Source organism: Ceratotherium simum, chromosome 24, assembly GCF_057802395.1.
Source record: "Ceratotherium simum simum isolate JZ-2026a chromosome 24, ASM5780239v1, whole genome shotgun sequence".
NCBI classification, from domain to species: domain Eukaryota; kingdom Metazoa; phylum Chordata; class Mammalia; order Perissodactyla; family Rhinocerotidae; genus Ceratotherium; species Ceratotherium simum.
Window position 1 is genome coordinate 11,181,118 of NC_141923.1, and position 14,941 is coordinate 11,196,058.

Sequence of the window (14,941 nt, forward strand, 5' to 3'; positions counted from 1 at the left end):
TATGTTGAAGTCCTAACCCCCCAGTGCCTCAGAATGTGACTGTATTTGGAGATGGGGTCTTTAAAGAGCTGCTTAAGTTAAAATGAGTTCACTATGGTGGGCCCTAATCCAATCTGCCTGGTGGAGATTGGGAGACGAGAAGAGGAGATGAGGACACGGACACGCACAGAGGGAAGACCACGTGAGGACAGGGAGAGAAGACGGCCATCGCAAGCTGAAGAGAGAGACCTCAGAACGAACCAACCCTGCCCACCTTGATCTCGGATTTCCCGCCTCCAGGACTGTGAGACAGTACATTTCTGTTGTTAAGCCATCCAGCTTGTGGTATGTTGTGGTGGCAGCCCTAGGAAACTAATACAGTGGCTAAGACGGTCCTGAGGGTGACAGTCACGCCTGTATGTGCAGGTGCCCTACAGACCCTGTTACCTTATTTCACCAGACGAGGTGGATGAGGTCAAGCTGAGGAAGGTGGGGCATCAGAGAAGCAGGCGTGGGTGGGTGTAAGTGCCCCCTAGAGGGCGGAGGTGCCTACCGATGTGCAGATGGGAGAGTGAGGGACAGGAAGGGGTCTGGGGAACACTCAGGGTGTGGTGTGGGCGACCAAACTACCCTCAAGTTGGGATGAGCCAGAATAGACAAAACACCAGCCTCGTGTTCAGGGTCCCTGTCACTGGACCACAGCACTGTCACCTCCTCCTCCTTGCTCTCCTTCACGTGCCTACACCGGCCCAGACGGAGGGCTCCATGATTTCCCGTACGCACCACAGCTCCCTCAACATCACGCTCTTCTGGAGCTGTCCCCTCTGCCTGAAAGGCCCGTACCCGTTCCCAAATCTGCTGTCTAAGTCCTACTTATTCTTCAAGACCAGCTCAGTGTCACTTCTTGCCTGACCCCCCAGAAGTTAATTTTGTCACCCACCCTCTGAGCTGCTATACCATTTTCTTCACCCTAGGGTTGTGTGACAATTGAGTTCCAGGGCCTGCGATGACAGCCAGCACAAGCTTCAGTGTGTGACACGCAGCCGAGGCTCCCACCCAGCGCCCGCCCCGGCGCCGGCCCCTCTTTTGCACACAGTGGCTGTTTTGTGACTGTTTGCTGAGTGAACTTTAGACAGCATTGGACCTTGGTGTTACGCACGTCCAGGGCTTCCCGCTGACCTTGGACTGGCTTGGTAAACAGTGAGAAACATTTGCCCAAACAGACGAGGCATTGCGCAAGGGAAAGGCACAAAGAAGCACGTCTCGCCCCATGGGGAGGCCCAATCCTGAAGAGCTGTCCTGAGCTTGAAGCACAAGCGCAGACAAGCTGTCTGGGTCTGGTTGCAGCTATCTGCCCTGCCACCAGCCACCAACACATGTGCCATTGTGGTCCCCGAGCCTCGGCCTCTCACTGTCACCAGCTGAGGGGCTCTGGGCAAGCACTGATGTTCCCCTCTGTAAAATGGGGGCACTGATATGCCCTGCAGGTTGTTGAGGGACTGATGAGATCACAGATGCAAAGTGTCCCCAGGGGCTGGCACACAGTAGGTGCCCAGTACTTTGGGGGATGGTCACAGCATGGGTTCCGACATTGTCAGTTCTAAGGGCACCCATCTGCCATACAGTCCAGACTCTGGGATCAGAGCAGTGGATGCAGCCTCATGAGAGCAACCTGGGGACAGGCAGGGTGGCAGGGACAGGCACTCAGGGGGTCAGACCTAGGGGACAGTTTGAGACTGAATGAAGGGCTCATTTGCTTATGCATTCATTGACTCTTTAAAGTGTCTGATCTCACTCATTTGCTAGATGAGGAAACGTGGTGGGTTTCGTAAAGGAGGAGAGTGAGCTTACCTGGATGGCACGGGAGCTAGTGGCCGAGACGCACCCGACCTGGGCTTCTGTTTCCTGGTTGTGTCTCCCCTGCAAAGAGCCAAATCCTCCTTCACCACTTACGAGCTGTGTGATTGGGTAGGCTGCCTGTTCTCTGCAAGCCTCGCCTTCCCCATCTGAGAAATGGAGGTAATAGTAGTGCCTGCCTTATAGGGGATATTGTGAGAGGTGTGCATGAACTTTTGGGACCCCTCTCCCTGGTCTAACAGGAGAATCTAGCAAGTGAGCCACATAGGCTTAAAATCAGTACAAAAATCCATGCTGTTCTATGAAGCAGCCGTGCAGGCCATCCTAAGCCTGTGTTAGAATGACCTTGCAATCCCACACCTTACAACCGAAGACGCCAGCTGGACAGATCCACAGCAGGAAAAGATAAAGGGTACCTCGCTCTCGCGTTTCCCAGCTGCACTTCTTAGAGATTGAGGGAATAACTAACGACACTGGTCCTTGCCTCCCTCCACACATAGACAACACCAACATTACAAGCCTTGTTTGATGTATAACCAAAAAGCTCTTGTTCATGTTCTCTTTGAAGTATTCGACTGTTAGATGTGTAAGCCCTTTCCTGAACATTCACTGCTTTGTTAATAAAAAGAGTATACAAACTGCACTCACACCTGTAGCCTTCGGAGCAATTCCTCAGATACTCTGTTGGACTGTTTCCCAGGACTCAAGTTCCTCACTTTGATTATTGAATAAACTCCTTCTTTTAACCTTCCCCCAGATTCTTTGTTTCAGTCAACAGAGGTGCAACCTGCAGGTTGCAACCCTCCAGGTGAAGTGTCTAGCAGCAGCCCTGGAACATGGTAAGCTGTTAATGTCACCAATCCCAGAGCTACTTCTATGTGGACAATGACACCCAGTGCTTGCAAAATGCTTTATTGTTATTCCTGACACTAAAATTCACAGTTAGTGATGAGTGTCTTCAACTGATACTCTACTATTTGCAACAGGCCTCCATTGTTCCACCCCGAACTGAGCCGGTGAGATTGTAACCTAATCCTGTGATGGGCTAGTCCACTCTGCTGTCCACTTGCTTTTCTTAAAGGATGAGTGGCACTTGAATGTATTGAAATCGACTGTAATTGACAGGGAACACCCCAGACTTTTATATGATTTCAAGGATCCTTCAATCCTTGACCTGATCCTTCATTGTATATGCGGGAAAACCAAAGTCCAGAGGGACAGTATTGCCCCAGTGTCACACAGCTGGTTTGCTGGGACAGAAGCCCCATTCCAGACTCCCATTCCAGTGTTCTTTCCAAACCATGATGAATTGATAGCTGATATTGCTGACAAGTGGAGGACTAGGCTTGGAAATTTGCTTCCTGGTGGAAATGTCTACGGGAACAATCCTCCTCCGGGGCTTTGTGGGACACGGGGCTGGGCATCAGGGGCCTGGATTCTGGGCTTCTCTTTGCCACTAAGCTGTGTGACCCTGGGCAAGTCAACCAACCTTTCGGGCCCTCAGTGCTAATCTCCATTGATGAAAGGTGAGGGCAAGAGCCAATGTTCTCCAGTGTTCTTCAAGGCACTCATGTCTTGCAATTGTGTGAAAAGAAACCATCATCAGTATATCAATGTTATTATTATTTGTGAAAGCCTCATTAGCCAACTAAAGGTGTGTATAAATCCCTAGCTCCCAGGAGATAGATGGCCTTAGTGCACCCTCATCTTCCACTGTGGAGGCCTGTGGCCTTTCAGGAGAGATCTCCACCTCAGGGGTGGGTCACTTTGCCAAGGAAGAGGATGTTCTCCATGTTCTCCACAATGAGCATCAGAAAGGGCTTGTTGAACACTATCCTTAGAGGGCTCATTCGGGCCGATCTGAACGTAAATATTGCCCCTGTGGCTGCAGCTGCCTTGGTTCCCGACTCGTCCACCTCCACCACGGCTTTGTGCACCATCTGCAGGGGAGACACCAGGTGTCACCGAGCCACCAGGGGCTGGGAGACGCCATCATAGGAAATGACAAAGCTTCTGCCTGCAGCATCACCATCAAAGTCTCCATGCAACTGAGCCACGAAGCAGGTAGGAAATGCACAAGTGAACAGTTACTGTGCCCCAGGCACTGTGCTTGGAGGGGAGTGCACACGTGTCTTTTATTGAATCCTCATGGCTTCTCGCAGCAAGGGTGTGACTCTCCAATTTTAGAGAGAGAAAGGAGGCTCAGAGAGGTCAAATAATTGTTGGAGGTCACACAGCTAGTGAGTGAAGGAGCTAAGGCCCAATTCTTAGTTCTGATTGTTTAAGACAGACTCCTTCCCCCAAGACACAGTGCTGGATATGACTTCCCATTGCACAAAGGATAAGACAGGAAGTGAAACCTTTGCTTCTTGAGGGAAAAGAAGAAAGAGAAAGAGAATATGGAATGAGGAATGGAATGGAATAGAATAGAATAGAATAGAATAGGGTAGAATAGAACAGAACAGAATAGAATAGAATAGAATAGAATAGAATAGAATAGAATAGAATAGAATAGAATAGAATAGAATAGAATAGAATAGAGTAGAATAGAATAGCCATCTCTGAAAGCAGGTGCGCAGAAGCTTCTGGGCTCACCTCGGACACCTGGATGTTGGAATGGTTGCTAATGCCACTTAGGTTGGCATGGGAGGTGAAGACATCACTGATCCCCAGTTTGGGGAGAACTTTTTCCAGCTGATAGGAGCCCTCAATGGAGAATTTTGGAAGGTAAAGCTCTAGCTGCCTGGAAAGAGAGGAGGGCCTTTCTTAGACTCTTCTAGAGCATCGGCACACTGAGCTCATATTCCTTCTATCTCTCCTTGGCTTCATAATGATCCTCCAGCCCCTTGCCTAGAGTGAAGCCCATCCTACCCTGGACTTGGACCTAGGCTGTCCCCAGAGGTCACTGCCCACTCTGATGGCACCACCAGGAAACTTGGTCATGTCTTCCAGCCCTGCTCCGTCCAGCAGGGCCAGGCCTGGGGTCTGGGACTTCACATGATGCCTCTGGGCTTGAGGGCAGCTCCTGGGCTGGATGAGTCCTTCCCACCACTGCTGTGTGGCCCTAGGGAGACATGTGTCTCTCTGGGGGTGTGTAGGGTTAGGCTGGCCCCGGGGTAGTCTGAAGAATACCTCTTTATGAACATCTTGAGCCACTTCCTCAGGATTTTCTTGTTCAGTCCGTTCTCCACCTGCCCCATCCTGCCCTCGCTGGGGAGAATGAACAAGGCTGTGGCATTCCCTTGGTAGGGGATCCCCACCACCCTGCAGGAGAGGTTTCGATCCAGGAGGTAGTAATACTGCTCCTCGTGTCTCATCATGGGCACCCGCACCACCATCTCCGAGGTCACATGGAAGTCCTGCTCTTGGGTGCTTTTGTGGTCAAAGCTTGTCTCCCACTTAGCTGAAGATTAAAATGGAAAAGAAATGAGAACTTCTCAGCTGCAAATGACAAGGGTGGAGACAGTAAACCTATTAAGCAGAGATCATCCTCTTTGGAGCAGTCTGGCTGCTGGCAGTGACTGGAGAACACTGTGACCAGGAAGGCAAGCCCCTTATAACTTTGGGGCACACTGGAACTGTTCACGGGGCTTTTCCATCCACATTTGCAAAACAAGAAGGCTGGTTTTCAAGTTTTCAGAGGCCCTTAACCCCTAATGTTTGTTTGAGGCTCTGATGTTACTCGAGGTCAAATATCCAAGTAAAGAGGATAAAAATACGGATGGCTGACAAAGCTACACTGTATCTGGGTGACTTACTCTGTTTTTCACTCTTTTCCCAACATTGGATTTTGGTCTAGGTTTGGAGGAGAGCTTTGTAAGGTTCCTGGAAATACATGATTTTTCTTGCTAGGAAGTCTTCAGTTATGCTTCCTGCTCTGTCTGCTTCCTACGGGACTTTTTGATCAAAGCGATACAAGTAATTGTTTCCATCTTCTTAATAGCTATCAAATATGGACCCCCTCCCAATACCCCACTTAGCTGATTTCACAGCTGTCCTCTGCAGCCTGGTGTAATGGAGAGAGCCCTGGGCTAGGGGACAGGAAATCTTAGAATCCAAGCTTGATATTCACCATCTGTGACCAGGAAGTGGGGGAGGTGGCTAACAATTTCACTATTTTCCTCCTTCTTTCCTCTTTCTCTCTCCTTCCCCCCTCCCCGTCCTCCCTCTCCCCCTCCCCCACCCCTCCCCTCCTCTACCTTCCCCTCCTCTCCCCTCCCCTCTTTCTCCCTCCCCTTCCATCCCTTCCCTTCTCCCTCTCTCCTCCCCTTTCATCCCCTTCCATCCCCTCCCCTTCCTTGCCCTCCTCCCATCTCCCCTTCCATCCCCTCCTCTCTCCTCCCTCGCTGCCTCCTTCCCCTTTCACACCCTTTTCCCCACCCCCTCCCCCTGTTCATCCCCTCCCCTCCCCTTCCCTCTCCTCTCCTCCTCTCTCCTCTCCTCCTCTCTTCATCCGCTCTGCTTTCCTCTTCTTCCCATCCTCAGCCAGACCCCACACAGGGCACTGAGGGGTTCAGCATCTAGAAGGAGAAGTTGACGTGGGAGCCAGAGATGAGTAGAGATATTTACATGAAACGCCAGGGAGATAAAGATGGAGATGGGTTCTTGAGGAGGGGAGAGCAGGCTATTCAGAGGAACAGGCTCTCATCCCTGGATTTCTTGGCCTAGGAAACAGCCCCTAGGAGGGTATGGGGGAGAGGGTCTGAGGCCCAGGGGAGCAGCTGAGAAATGCCCTTGAAAGCCCATCAAAGGCCGACAGTCCTGGCCTGAGTAGCTGTGGTGTTGGTTTCTTTGGCACCTTGGCCATGAGGAACTCATGCTTCAGAACCTGAGTGGATGCTGTGGCTTCAGGCGTCCCCAGGGTCCCAAAAACAGGACCCAGCCCTTCCCCAGTGGAGGAAACAGCAACCCTGGGGTCATAAGCATCTCCTTACCCAGTGAGAAGGCGCCCTCTTATCATGGCTGATTGTTGGCCTCACTGTTATCAACAGGCACCAGAAAGGACTGAATTTACTCCTCCTCCTCCATGTGTGCAAGAATTGGGTATTCTTTTGACAAAAGCAGTTGGAAGGAGAGAGGAAGTTCAGGCTTGAGCCCAAGGGTCTTACCTTTAAAGAAAATGTAATTCACCATAACCATAATCTCAGTGCTGTCCAGGTCCTTAACCAAGTCTGCAATCTTGCCTTTAGTTTCCTTTGCCACGTAATCATTGATCTGCTTCTGGGCCCCTACGGGGTCCCCAAAGTTGGTGGGGATAGTGTCTGCCAGGTACAGTGTCCTCATGGCATTCAGGAAGGTGTCCTGGATGTGCACCGTGGGGTTGATGAAGAGGGCATTGCCAAGGCTCAGCTGGAGGCCTTCTTTGGGCCGGCTGAGCTCCTGTAGCAACTGCTGGAATGCACTGTGGAGCTCTTCCTCTGGGCCCCCCTGGAGGTTGAGACCCAGGCCCTGCAGAATCTGTGCCTTTGTGTTGGACCGAGCCCCAAGGGAGATCATGGCCAGTGTCATGGAGATGCTCAAAGGAGAGAAGAAGATGTTCTGGTTGGGGGCAGCTGCAGCCAAGGCCCTGTAGAGGTCGAAGGCAAAGTCTCCGGTGTGGGGATCCACCGTGGTAACTACAGGTGGCAGCTCCTTGCCTTTCTTCTTTGTCTCACGGGAGCGGTGGCGGTGGAGGGTGGCCACCAGCGGGCTGAGGAGCACCAGGCACAAGAGGAGGTTGAGCTGCATTGTGGCGGCCCCTTGTTCTGAAAGGGAGAGTGGGAAGATGTGCTCAGAGAGGGTGTGGGGCCAGCGTGTCTGCCCAGAGAGAAGATCAGGAGGAGGCGTGTAAGACCGACGTTCCAGAGAGATGTCACGGCTCAAAATGCAGCATCAGAGGGAAAAGACGACCCGTGAAGCTGGGAGTGAGGGTTTAAGGAGGGCAGAAGGGGCTGCAGGATGAGGTTTGGGGACATGGATATCTAATGGTGGGGAGAGGAAGGAGAAGGCAGAGGGGAGCAGATCCAAGGCAGGGACTGGCCACCAGGGCAAGAATCCTCCCCTCTCACCCACATCAAGGTACACGTGACAGGGGATGGGACATGGAGCTGGGAGGTTCTCCATGTTCTGCCTGGTCAGCATCTCTGTGGTTACTGGATTAGCAGCCTGCTTCCACGTGTGGCTCTAACCCTCGCTTTGGTCCTCAACTGCAGCATTTGGCAAGGCCTGGTGGGCTTTCTGAGAACTCAGACCGACTACCCACTGTGGACCCCCAGCACTGCTGGATTTGCCCTTGTTCACTCAGCAAATATATATTGAGCATCTGCTACAAGGCAGGCAGGGTGCTAGGCTCCTGAGAGACAGTCCCTTCTCCTTCTCCCAGGGACGGCTCCAGGACCCTGCAAGGCCACCATTGTCCCTTGCCCCAGGACGAGAAGAGGCACCTTCTCGTCCTGAGGAAATTGTGCCATCTTAACGTGAGCACCTCCACTTCTCTCCTCTTCTGTGATGGGCTGAATTGTGTCCCCAATTCAAATGTTGAAGCCCTAACCCCAGTACCTTGGAATGTGACTATATCTGGAGATAGGGTCTTTAAAGAGGTAGTTAGGCTAAAATGAGGTCATATGGGTGGGCCCTAAGCCAATATGACTGGTGTCCTTATAAGAAGAGGCGATCAGGGCACAGGCAGACACAGAGGGAAGACGTGTGAGGACACAGGGAGGAGAAGGTGGCCATCCGCAAGCCAAGGAGGGAGGTCTCAGAAGAAACGAGCCCTGCTGACGCCTTCATCTCAGACTTCCAGCCTCCAGAAGAGAGAGGCGATAAATGTCTGTTGCTTGAGCCCCTGGACAGTGGTGCTCTGTCACAGCGGCCCGAGTGCACTAAGACATCTCTCCTTTCCCTCCCCCAGACAAGAGCCCTTGCCTTCTGTCTCTCTACATCTCTCAGGTGGGGTCTTCCATCATTCCGGCCTCATCCTCCACCTTCAGTACCTCCTCCTCTTCCTCCCTCAAGTCCATCTACCCAGACCCCTCCTCTCCAACCGGAAACCTTTCCTGCACCCAGGTCTTCCAAAGACCTCCTTCCACCTGCTGTGAACAGCCCAGACTGCAGCCCAGCTGCCTGGGTTCAAATCTCGGCCCTGCTACTCCCTCCAAGTGTGATTTGGGGCAAGTCAGTTACACCCCGTCCTCTGTCCCCTACCTGTTCAATGGAGGTAACACAGTGCCTGCACTGGGGGTGGGGGGTGGGGAGTGGAGGCTTTAAGGAGTCAATGTAGGTAAAGGGCTTGGAACGGCGCCTGGTGCAGACCTGGTGCTATGGAAGCAGGAGCTGTCGGTGTGGCAGTGTCTGGCCAGGGCCCACTTGTCCCCCTATTCGAGCACCCCGTTTCCTCAGCCGTACAGTGGGGTACGTGCTTTCACACACTCGTTCTCATGGGAGCCCGGTGTTGGCCGGGTAACTAACTCCCAGGCTGCCGACGGCCTGAGTTCTGATGAAAGCTCTTGCTGAGATCTTCCCCTCCAGCTGAGCGTTCTCCCCCATGGACACCATGTCATCGGATCCCCCAGCCCCAGTGTGAGCACAGCCATGGAGTCACGTGACCCAGGCAAAACCAAACTCCAAAGGGCTGCAAACAGCTGCATTGTGCATTGCTTGCAGAGTGGCCCACGGCGGGGGAGGGAGGGAGGGACATGACATGCCAATGAGCTTGGGAGTCAGGGGACCTGGGCTGCAATCCTGCCTGTGAGCGAAATCGAGGGACTCTAGCAGGTCGCACTCACCGCCCCTGGCCTCCAAACTGCACCTGAGCTCACAAAGGAGGCTCCTATAGAATGTTCTGTCTGCAGAACCTCTGGCTACTCAGCACTGAATATAACAGCCTCAGCAATCACCGTGCCCGTGGGAGGCCCAGGCGCATCGCACGCACGCTGGGAGGTGCTGCGCTGTCTTGACACATACCAACTCCTTTAGCCTCACGCCCCCCCACGGAGGCGGGTTCTATTACTAGCTCCATTTCACAGATGAGTAATCTGAGGCTCAGAGAGGTCGAGTCACATGCTAATAGTGGCAAAGCTTGGGCTCAGACCCAGTTCTGCCCTCAATGCCCACACTCTAAACCGCTGTACCATCAGTTTCCCCAGATCCCTAGTCCTGCACTTCTGGGTCTCGGCCTCCCAATCTTGTATTCCCTGCCTCAGCAGCTGCCACTCATAGCCCTTAACCTGCAGATAATGAAGAAACCCTGTCTGGGCTTCCCATGCTTTTTGTTTTTTGAACAAAAACTCCCTTTTTGTTCCCACTTTGAGAGTTGCCTTCTTGGAGGTCTTTCAAGGACGTGGGTGCGTGGGGGACTCTCTATGTCCTTTCAACTAGTCTGTTTTACAGCACACTGTGGTCCCTCCTGTAAAGTGTTAACACCATCAGATAATTCCCTTAAAAGGAACCCTTTCAAAGAACAGCTACAGAGGCAGAGGGAGTTTCCTGCGTGGACGGAGCCCAGAGGCAGCTGACTGGGGTGCAGGAGGGAGGGTTCTGGCTCCCAGCCTCCCATCCATGCAGCCCTCCTGGTGACCTTGGGCCAGGCCCTTCCCCTCTCAGGCCTCTGTTTCTTCACAAACAACTGGAGGTCTGTCACATGTTCTGTCCAGTAACCTTCCCCCCTGCCACTGTCCCCACCCCCTTGAACCCCAGAGATCTGACAGACCAGAGCCACTTCTCCAAGTGCCACTGAGTCTCCTGGATAGCAGGGTCTCCTTGGAGAGAGCTGCAGCTTCACTCAGGGTCCCCTGGGCTGCAGGCTGGGGACCCAGAAGTCTTGCTCCATTTGGGCTCACTCTCTCTCTCTCATTACTATTTATTAAGGACCTATTATACACTCTATAAATATTACTACATTCCAGCTTTACCGAAAGCAAGCATTATTAACTCCATTTTACAGCTGAATAAACTGAGGCTTAGTAAAACGGAATAGCTTGTCCTAGCCAGTGAGCGATGGAAGCAGGATTAAAATCCAGATTCCTTGGACTGATGTAGTGCTGCCTCTTGGGTCCCTTTTATGGCCCTGAGGAATGACCTTGTTCCTCCTCCCCTGTAGCCCCTGCTACATATCCCTGGGTCTCTCCCAGGCTGTTCACCTGTATTAGCTCGTTTACACTCCTCCACAGCAACATGAAGTTGATATCATTATCATAATTGTACAGAAGAGGAAACAGGGGGTCAGAGACGTCACTTCTGAGAAAGTGGAGGCCTCGGGGTGCTCATTTCAGGTTTCCTAGTTTCAAAGGTCAGGCTTTGCCAGCACACTCCTGGGCCTCTGGTGGACACACACAGATTTGACAGAGTTTTGTGCCAACTTTGAGCCGGCGTGAGTCTGCTTCAGGCACTTAGGAGACCAGCCCCACTGCGTGGTGGCAGAGCCTGGCCTGGCTGACCCTCTCCTGGGGTGTTTCTGCAGAGATGCCCCCACATGTCAGAGGGAAGAGAGCAGATCTATCAAGCCCATCTGGCACCCCAGGGCAAAGATACCTGAGGAGGCAGGAGGTGGGCAGGCTCTGGGCAGCCCTCCCACTGATCCTCAACATCCACAGACCCAAAATCTGCTGACGTTTATTCTAAACATTAAGCAACAGAGTCCCAGCGGGTCGACTTTGGACTCAGTTGTGAGAGGCACACAGCTGAGGAGGGTCTGTCCACTCTCTGCTCATTATAAGAGGAGATGTCAGTCTAGGGGCCCAGGCAGAGAGGAAAAGACAAAAACCACAACTTCCCCAGATCCTAAAGACCCTGGGGGCAGAGCTTCCTGGGATCAGTGACCTACGGAACTTTCTTAACCTCCCTTCCCATCTCCAGACCATCGGCGGGACTTGTTGGTTTCTAGCTCTAAAATGTGTCTTCAATCTGCCTGCCTCTCCCCATTTTCCCTGCCACCATCCTGATGGAAGCCCCTTCTGTCTTTCTCCTGGACCACCCCATTGCTCCTCCTGCCCCTGAGAACCATTTTACATCCAGCGTCTGGAAGAATCTCTGTGATACACAAACATGCTCACGGTGCTCCCCTTCCTAAGAACGTGATTCTGCTCATTCCTTTGAGATAAAATCTAACTGATTTGTGTGATAACCCACGAGGCTCCATGTGGTCTGGCTCTGTCTGGCTCTCACCAGCCTCATCCTGACCTGCTCCACCCTCAATCAGGTGTGTCCTCTGAGCACACTCCTTTTTTCAATTCCTCCAACACAGTCAGCCCTGTCCCAGCCCTGGGCCCTTGCACATTCTGCTCTTTCTGCTGGAAACGTCTCTCTGCCTTTCTCTCCAAGGCCAGCTTCTCCGTTGACTTCACGCCTCTGTTGAAATGTCACTTCTTGGGGATACCCTGTCCATCCCTGGCCCCTTCCTCTCCACCGTTATCTCTCTAACATTCCCTTGATCGTTCCTCTCTGGCTCCGTCAATTACAGCAGTGCAATTACTTCTGCATTTGTGGTTGCCTTCTTTTGTTCCGGCCTCCCTCCCACTAGAATACACGCTCATAACAAAGAGGACCCTCATCTGGGTTGCTCCTGGCTGCAAGACTTCCAAGTCAAGGAAGTTTATTCCACCTTTGTGGAATAAACGAATGAATGAATGAATGGACCTCTGTCTCCTCCTCTGTGATTCAGAGGTGTCAGACCACACGCCAGACACGGCGTGGTGGGAATGAGCCTGAGCCGGGCTGAGCATCCAGAGCTGAGCTCTCTTGGCCCTGGGGCTAACTCATCCGTGGACCTTGAATGACTCCTCCACTGCTGCTCAGCTTCCTTCTCTCTTTTTCTTTTTTAAAACCACTGTATTGAGATATGACTCACATACAAAGAGCTGCTCGTATTTAATGCACACAACTTGATGAGTTTCAAGCTACATACACACCCGTGAAACCATCCCCACCATCAACACAGCCATCACCCTCTTTCTTCCCGCCCGTCCGCCCGCCCTCCTTATTCCTCATGCTGCGGTTTCTTGACCTGTGAATGAATGAGGATGTTGGCCCAGGGGAGCACAGTTTCTCTTTTATTGTTATATTTCTTGCCAAGGGCCCCATCCTTAGAAAAACTGAAAATTCCACTCATTTTATGCCTATGTTTTGTTTATTTAACAAACGTCCAAACAGTGTCTGATGCCCCAGCGGCCGCCGTGACCATTCTGGGTGGCAGCCTCCAGGCAGGGCCGCCTTGTCTCAGGGAAACATTCTATTTGATCATTTTCCCTGATTTCCAAAGGTCTGAGGTTCCAGGCACAGAAAACAATCAAGCTATGGTTTACTGAGTATCTCCTGGGTCTCACTTTTCGTCCCCACTCCCTTCCTTATTCAGGGTTTCTCAACCTCGGCACTGTTGGCATTTGGAGCCAGATCATTCTCTGTCGTGGGGCTGTCCTGTGCTGTGTAGGACTCTTAGCAGCATCCTGGTCTCTGCTCACTGGATGCCAATAGCAGCCCCCCGTCTGGCCGTGACAACTAAAAATGTCTCCAGACATTGTCGGATGTGCCCTCGGGATAGAGTCACGCCTGAGTGAGAGCCCTCGCCTTATTTAATCTCCACGGTCACATCGTGCAGAGGTCACACCGTGTATGTAATGAGTTGCATCTTACCTATAAGACCTGAGGCTCGACTCGATTTAGTGTTGTGCCCAAGGTCACACAGCCAGAGGAGACTCTGCTGCCTCAGAGGCCCTGGCTCCTTCCCCACCGACGTGGAGAGCTTTTCCTGTTCACTCTGGGACGCCTCCAAAGCTTTTAAGCTCTCCAAATCCCGTAACTCCAGAGTCCATTCCTCACCCCTCCTCACACGCCCTCAAGCCCACCGGCCCTCCGTCTGTAATGCCTGTACTTACTCCGTCCCGTGGCCGAGCGTGCACACAGTGGAGCTGACGGTCCCTCAGGCTCAGTGAAGGGCAGAGGGCTGGCTGGACCAGAGCCAGCATTTCTCACTGACCACAGCGGGGACCTGACTCCACCCCTCCCCTGGCCCCGCCTGGCCTGCCCTGTCCTGTCCTGTCCGGGCAGGCGTCCAGCCACCAGGCAGGCTGAGGGCACAGCCACGGGAGCTCTGAGCACGGCTACCCGCTCACTGCCCACAGGCCCTGTGCAGACCACCGTTTGCCTGCACTGGCTCGGGCCCTCCACCAGTTGCCGGCATTCCAGGCATGGGGAGAGGGACACCCTCTGGCAAACCTCCCTATTTCCTTGCTGGTCCCTTTGCTTCCTGCAGCCGATTTGCTGTGGATCTGAGGGGGGTGAGCCCAGGTTGGGGCGTGAGCTCAAGACCCCCACAGGCCTACCTGCTTATGGAATTCACGGACCCCAACAGTCAGATGCAGGTGGGAATTAGAGAGAGTGAGAGAGTCTCACAATGGTCGAGATGAAGGGGTCATTGAATCCAACCCCCTCACTGCACCGTAACTGAATTGAGGCTCAGAAAGATGAAGAGACTTTTCAGAATCGTGCTTCCAATTAGGGGCAAGTGGGGCTGAGTGCCCAGGTCACCAACTTCAGGGCCAGTGCTCCTTGCTTAGAAAAGGGCTGTATCTAGGCTTTCTGTGGCTTGACTGGACTGTCTTTTTCCACCTTGAAACTGGGGCTCCCAAACCGAGCCCCACATGTGCAAGGGTATTTCCGAGATGCTGGCACAGGGTGTTGACTCAACCCTTGTTTCATTCCCAAGGTCTTATGCCTGGGGCTTCCTAATTCCAGAGTGTACTGTGTGTGGCCATGACCCAGAAGGTTGTGTGGATGAGGTGGGGTGTGGAGTTGGCAGAGGAAACAGACAGCCGGGCGTTACCCCAGGAAAGCGATCTTGATGCTCAGAAAATGGGGTCCCTCTACAACCTTGAGACGTTCCCCTTCCCTCTCCGTGATTTTGGACCCAGTAATGGACCATTATCTCTGTTAATCCTGACAACCACCCTGCAAGGGGATCCTGAGCTCCGCCCCAATCTAGAGATAAACACAGTCACCACCAGGCATCAGCGCTTACTCTATGCTCACTGCCCTCGCAGTGTGTTGGAAGGCGGGTACCGGGATCCCTATCGATCAGTGAGAAGATTGAAGCAGAGAGCGGTTAGGTAATCAGTCGAAAGGCACACAACTAATA

General features: G+C 52.7%; 1 protein-coding gene across 1 annotated transcript; it reads right to left on the bottom strand.

The window, feature by feature from the left end:
• Positions 1-2,733: 2,733 nt before the first annotated feature.
• SERPINA5 (serpin family A member 5) lies at positions 2,734-7,563 on the bottom strand. Its single transcript, XM_004434371.3, has 4 exons — positions 6,945-7,563; positions 4,969-5,239; positions 4,432-4,579; positions 2,734-3,776 (listed from the first exon to the last, which is right to left on the bottom strand). The coding sequence occupies exons 1-4, from the start codon at positions 7,561-7,563 to the stop codon at positions 3,588-3,590; spliced, it is 1,227 nt and encodes a 408-aa protein (XP_004434428.1). The 3' UTR covers positions 2,734-3,587.
• Between the last annotated feature and the right edge of the window lie 7,378 nt (positions 7,564-14,941).

Bases quoted from the DNA above. Each gene is read 5' to 3' on its own strand.
- SERPINA5 (XM_004434371.3), bottom strand. From the start codon at position 7,563: ATGCAGCTCAACCTCCTCTTGTGCCTGGTGCTCCTCAGCCCGCTGGTG. The intron at 4,580-4,968 runs GTATTCTTCAGA...CTCTCTTTCCAG, and splicing joins CTCAAGATGTTCATAAAGAG to GCAGCTAGAGCTTTACCTTC. The intron at 3,777-4,431 runs GTGAGCCCAGAA...TCTCCCCTGCAG, and splicing joins CCAACATCCAGGTGTCCGAG to ATGGTGCACAAAGCCGTGGT.